The sequence below is a fragment of the Brienomyrus brachyistius genome, chromosome 1 (genome assembly GCF_023856365.1).
Source record: "Brienomyrus brachyistius isolate T26 chromosome 1, BBRACH_0.4, whole genome shotgun sequence".
NCBI lineage: Eukaryota > Metazoa > Chordata > Actinopteri > Osteoglossiformes > Mormyridae > Brienomyrus > Brienomyrus brachyistius.
In genome coordinates, this window is record NC_064533.1 from 12,066,030 (window position 1) to 12,072,761 (window position 6,732).

The 6,732-nt window shown below is 37.9% G+C and overlaps 1 protein-coding gene across 1 annotated transcript in view; it reads right to left on the reverse strand.

Annotated features, from left to right (window-relative positions):
• Positions 1-6,732, reverse strand: part of LOC125751370 (lysine-specific demethylase RSBN1L-like) — a 32,811-nt gene that overhangs the window by 24,570 nt on the left and 1,509 nt on the right. Inside the window, exon 2 of the mRNA XM_049030080.1 lies at positions 5,513-5,641. Within this exon, the coding sequence (XP_048886037.1) occupies positions 5,513-5,641 (129 nt within the window). The remainder of the gene's footprint in view (positions 1-5,512; positions 5,642-6,732) is intronic.

Here is a 6,732-nt window from a genome sequence, read left to right on the forward strand (position 1 = left end):
TCACAATACACAACTCATTAATATATTTAGGCATACTACTAATATTTATTGAATTGTGGGTGAAAATAATGTCCATATAGTGCACAAAAGCCCTATCTAAATTATCTAAAGCCCTGCAATGAGTTTGTTGTGGTTAACAAATTAAACAGTCAAATTGATTTTCTGAAGGAAAATACATTTATTAGATTAAATCGACCAATTGATAAAATAGTGGACAGATAAATCTATAGAAAAATAGTCATTAGTAGCTGCCCTAGTACTTTCTCAAAGTACAGCACTTGGTGTGGTGGAGAAGCGTCCTTAATCCCATAGCTTTAGGTGGGCTGTAGAGTGCATGCACTTTTGAAGCCAAAGGAGAAGAGCTGCTGTAGGCATGAGCACAGCAGTCAGACTTGCTGCTCTCTACCCATAGTCAGGAAGCCTCATCAGCAGTCAACACTCCCTTACCTCCAAAATAAAGTGTGAATCACTAAACAGCAGAGGTGAAAGCCAAGTTAATAATTCCCTCAAACTAGGCAAGCTGCAGGTGACACTCTTGTCAGTGACCATAGATATAGCCCGAGGAAGGCCTACTCTAATCTTGCCATTTTGCCAGCACTTCAGACGGGTGGCAGCTAAATAAGAGAAATGCTTTTAAAGCTTCACCTGAGGGACACTTCCAGGAGAAACAGAACCAGAGGAGCTTCACAAAATTTTTAAACACCTGCTTAATTACCTCTAGTCATCACAACAGATAACATAAAATTAAAAATGACTAATACATAAATAAATAAATTGTGAGACTAGGACTACAGCAGATCCCAACATTCAACAAAATCAAATACTATCCATTAGGGGTGGGAATTGACAATGACAACCTGAATCGATAGAATAATTGATAAATACTTTCCAATTCGATGACAGTTTACATTTCACACACGCTGTTAGCTGTGGCTTTAAACTGAGATGGTGCAGGAAAGACTCGGAACATACTTTTTTATTCAGGATAGCACTTTTCCAAATTCAACTGGTCAAATAATAGCTGTACCAAATTTTTAGAAATTGATTTTTTAACTCTCACTGCGATATCAATATCGGCACCTTGAAGAACAGAACTGATTTCCCCCCCCCCCCCCCCACCCATATTTTCCATTACAAATTGTGTTTCGCACAGTTCAGACAAAGTTGACATCAAGTCAGCTGATTAAGAGCTGGCTTTCTGGACTCAAACACATAATTACAATACTGATCCAAGTCACTGGTTTTATCAGCTAGCCTCAAAAAAGAACCGTGTGCTGTGAAGCAGCACACATTATGCAAATAAACACTGGGGAGCCAGACAGGTTCACAAGCACAGGCAAGCACAAAGCCAGACAGGTTCAGATCAGCCTGTCAAAGCACAGGTGCACAAAGAGACTCTTGGACAAATGTATATTAGGCAAGACATGCCCTGCTGCTGCTTTGCAGTAACGGCTGACCTGATCCAAACACTCCACCTGAACTCATTAAATTAGCACTGCAGCGGCAGCTTCACACTTATCCACAGCCTGATGCGGCAGTGTAGTAAACAGAATTACAATCACCTCCCGCCAGGACTAATCAGTGTCGACTGTATACTAATCCCAATGGCAGCAAGCTGTGAATTATGAGCTCAACAACTTGAATCCCCCCTACCTCAACATAGACTCAAATGTTGAATTATTGGCTAGTCAACTTGGGACAAGAGAAAACAAAATGAAGCTCAGCAAAGACCACGGTGCAAATACAGCAATGACCGCCCAGAGAAAGAAAGGTACACGTACTAAACACAGCAGAAGAAGAAAATTACACAATGTCTAAGATGGGCAGTTAAAGCTTTTTATATGTAAACGTATGCTTTATTCGGAGACAAGATCTGCTCCTAAAACTTTGGCAGGACATTCTAAACAGTTTCAGGCTTGGAAATTGTCCTAGATGTATTGTGTAGGCTGCAAGTAAGTGTGACACTCTGAAGCTATTCAGCAGTCCAGTAACTAACACTGGTGAGATGACTCTACTGGGAACTTCACATATTTATCAACGGCATTCAGCAGACTCACATACAAAGTGCAAATAAACTACAGCTGTCACAATTACTCAAACTCGATTATTCAAATATTAAAAATAATTTATTAAAAGCTTCCTCCTCGATTGCTCGGCAACATGGCGCAAATAAGAGTGCAGGGTCCAAATAAAAAGCGAAAGCTTCAATGGCGTGAAAGCACTTTGCATTAGAAATGAACAAAAATGTAGCAATCTGTCAGTAATGCAAAGTAGAACTTAAACATCAATGCAATGCATCTTAAATGAAGACATTTAGGTTTGATGAACTCATCCAATAATGCGAGGATAGAATGTGTGATTTAGCCTTTGACTAGCATAGTCTGTCTTTGTCATCACTTTGACAAACTGTTTTGCTTAATTTACTTTCTACAATTCCTGTAAGTCAAAATAATTGCTGCTAAAACTAAGATTAGCCTCATCACTTAGCCTAATTATAATCCTACATAAGCTACAGAACAACCATATAAGATTATTTTTCATAAACTTAGGGCTGAATAATACTGGTAAAGGTTAACCTTGCGATGTTGGAAAAAGTTTGACAGATTTAGGAGCTGAAAATGATCTACATAGCCAAATAGAACTTTATTCTATGCTATAAGTTTGTCAAATAAGTTGGTTGTGTTGCTGTGAACTGCGCTAACAGACATAACAGAGTGCTGACCAATCACTGTGTTTTTGCTTAATATTGTCGCTATGGAATACAAAATATTTCCATACAGCGGAAGATGAATGACTTCTTGTAACCAGTTCTTATTTACGTTTCTCCTTTTCACTCCTTTTCCCCTTTTCCTTTTCACTTTCTCAGAAATGTGCCACACTGTCTACGAGTGAGTCCAACAGTAAGGACGAGAATGATTATGAGTGTCTCTCAGAATGCCTGCAGAGTTAAGACAAAATCAGCAGCGGAAACCTTTACACCGATTTTTTATTATTTTTTTTAAACTTATCCCAGATCATTTGATAAAGGAATAAATCATTGAAAATTGCAAAGCTTTGTTTTCTATGACTTCGCAAATACGTTTTAGTGTAACTTAGTGATGGTTTCAACCCAGCAGACCCTTGAAATCCAATGTGACAATTGCATGTGCATTAAATGCCATGGCGATATTAACATTGTACATCTTGCAAGCCGAGGGTGGCACTGGGCAGTGCACTCACCTCACACCGCCTGTTTGCATGTGTCGAGTTTGCATGTTCACCCCTGTGTGGGCATAGCTTTTCGTTGAATCCTCTGGTTCCCTTCCACTTATCCAAAAACATGCACCTTAAGTAAATCGGAGTGCCTAAACTAATCGTATGTGACTGAGTGTACACCCTGCAATGGCTGGTTGGTTCCTTTTGCCATTTGCAATACTTATATAATTACTGAATGAATCATCAGATTAAATGGTAGATTACACTATTAATGATATAATCAATAGTGACGACCCTAAAATAAATATCATGGAGAGTGTGCGAGTTATTTTTAGTAAAGGAGATGACAGCTCTTTCAAAATGGAAGTTGCTCTCTTTAACAGTCACTGCTGGTTTAATATTAGCAGTGGCACAAACAGGGAAGCCAACAATTTTTACAACTCACAGTTGCATGTTAACAAAACACGCATTCCATGGCAAAGATTACACAACTACGACACTTAGTATAAACAGAAATATGCTAATATACATTAAATCAACACTATTTAAAGAGCAATACAGCGCGAAGCATACCAACAACTGCACAATTAGACTGCCGACCAACCCCACGGCATCATATTACGCCAGTCAATCGTGGACAGTAAGAAAGAGTCTGCCTCAGGTGCCCTACACAGGTGGTGCACCGAAATGGTGATCAGTAATCCAACTGGATCATATAGTTAAAGAAATGTAGATTCTGTTGATTTCGTATGGAGTATATGGCCACCTTAAAAAGATGCATAATCAAACAGCAGGCTCCTTTTACCTTAGTAAAGGACAATTGCCACAGGATTTTAACCACCCGCATGTAAAATACATGAACCTTCTGCAACTTAATATGAAAAGATGGTGCAGGACTTCACAAACATAATTTTCTATAGATTTGCCTGCCTTATCCAAGTATTTCTCTTGAATTTAAAGATTCTGCTGCATTGCAAATTAATGAAGAGTAGATATGTATTAAATATATGTCTTATAAGTGATGTTTGCACATTCTTGTTAAAGCTTAACTAAAAGAGATGTAACCTTATCCTATGAAACTTAAAGAAATCAGAGCTTTTGTTGGGGTGTCTGAACTTGCCTATTAATCTTCCTACAAATACCTGATTTCCTCAATGGATCACAGAATTTAATTTTTTTTTTGACAAGTGCGTTCACAACATTAGTAAAATATATCAGCTGAGGCAGATTAAAGTTTTGGCTTATGATCGATCGAGCATACAAAAAGGGGCCCAGCAAATAAGCAACGGACAACACCCCTGTAGCAATAACACCGCAGATGATGTAGGATATCCATAACTTTTAAGTTAATTTTAAGTGCAAAATGTAAATATTGCAATAATTCTGAGAACATATTCTTATTCCTTCTAATGTATATTACTTTATGCAATAAACTGATAAATTGATCTTTTGTGTGTCACAATTATGGAGAGGGTGGGAACACAGGAAATTCAATCCATAACCGATATGGTTTAGTCTGATATCACCGGTACCGGCAGTGAAACTGCTTGCCAGCCTATTAGTGGAATAATGTCACATCATTTTTTATTCTGTAGAAAAAAAACTATTGGCCCAATCTAATAAATTATGAACATGCCACAGGTTGAATAAATAAAATATTGTGCCACTCGAGTGGCAAGAGAGATCATCAGGCAGACAGCAATTCAATTCTTCCATTTTTTGTTAAATTTTTAGCAGTCTCTTATTAGGAAATTCTTAAAAGGACAGTGGTAAAACAGCGAGCGAGAATTAACTGACACTCACACAGACTGGGGAGAAATACAGGCTTTAAGGAGACAAAAAATAGATAGCACACACTACTCTAGCACAGTGTTGGTGGAAACGAGGTAAGAGAAACACTAAGCCTTACACAAAAATGTACACTTTATTCTGCTGTGGCTAGCACTATACACCCACATATAGGCATTGTATCTTTAATTTGCAGCAGTATGTTAAGGTCATAACAGACTGATCGGGGGAATACTTGTTATTGTGGCAGAATATGAATTCAGTTTAAAAAGCTTGCACACTTCTTTACAACCTTCATTGGATTTTCTCTGGCTTTGATTTCATTCTGCTAACACAATCTACAAAACTGCTTTAGTCAGCGCCTTTTCTCCAAAAAGAAAAGTTCAATGGCAAAAGATAATTCCTTCCTTTTGCTCACTGACCAACAACTTTTTACCTTTAACAAACCCTTTCACGGCCGAGCATACAAACTCACTGTAACCGAGGCGTAGCATGAACCTGTTTTAAATGAACTGTAATGCACACATACCTTTCTGAACGAGCTTCACCTCTCCATTCTCCCTCTTGATTTCATTCATAATTTTGTGTTTCTTTTTCTCTTTGTCTTTTTCTCTTTCTTTGTCCTTTCTCCTCTCTTTCTTGTCTTTGTTGCTGTGATCTGCGATTAAAAAAAAGCACATGAAATTCTAAGGATGAATCAGCTACATTAAGATTATCAAGTCGTATCAAGGAGTCATCAGTTAAAGGTTTAAGGATTATTGTACTGTTTAAGATGGCAAACGTCATGCAACTACAGATTTTAGATAACTGCCTTTTCAGATGTCTTGCCTAAGCTCACAAGCACCATAATATGTAATTACTGTATCACAGTAATATGTAAAGCAAATCACATTTACAGTGTCTGGCAGATGACACACATGACAGAAAACAAGCCAGTTAATAAATATTACACTCAAGAAACAAGCATGTGTCATCTGTGCCTCAAGACAGCAGCATTTGCTCTCATCCACTCTCATTCAGCATAATGCTGAGCTACAATTCTGCACTGCTGTGTCAGTTGTTCTTCTAAAGCTCTTTAAGATCTCCATGTAAATGCAATGTATATTTTCCAACAAAGGAAAAACAGGGACAGTTAAATGTATGAATTAAGAATTACATTCAAGTCATCTAAACCACCCAACAAAACATGTCCAGAAACAGATCTGTATTTTAAAGGAGAGTTGAGGAAATACAACATATTAACAGCCTCTTTTACCATTAATGCCCAGCTCGCTGTTTTCATATTAGCTACAACTGCATTTAACCCATGAGTGCAATATGAATACAACTCATTAAATGGCAGAGGAAATATCTTTAGTTTAAACAAAATTCATCAATAGAATCTTTTATGGTCCTCTCTCAGACTCTGATAAATTACTCTCTATATAAAATCAAGGTGCACAGACTTCAAATGCATCTGGAATCATTTCCCTGAAATAGGTTTAGGACGAAGACAACGCTTTATCATATTTGAAACTGACAGATGTCAACACAGCGTTTGCCACCAATGAACTGACACAGCCCTCTAGGCTATGTCATGCAGAGATCGAGCAACAAGGGGATCCCGCTGCTATTACACATTTTTATTGGGGGAAGGGGGCAACGTATCAGAATAACGATTACATCGTTGTTTCACTGGTCAGAAATAAGATGAAAAGGCCCTCCTGTTAAATTCATGCTTAAAAGCTTCTTCGTGTGTAGACTGTAAAA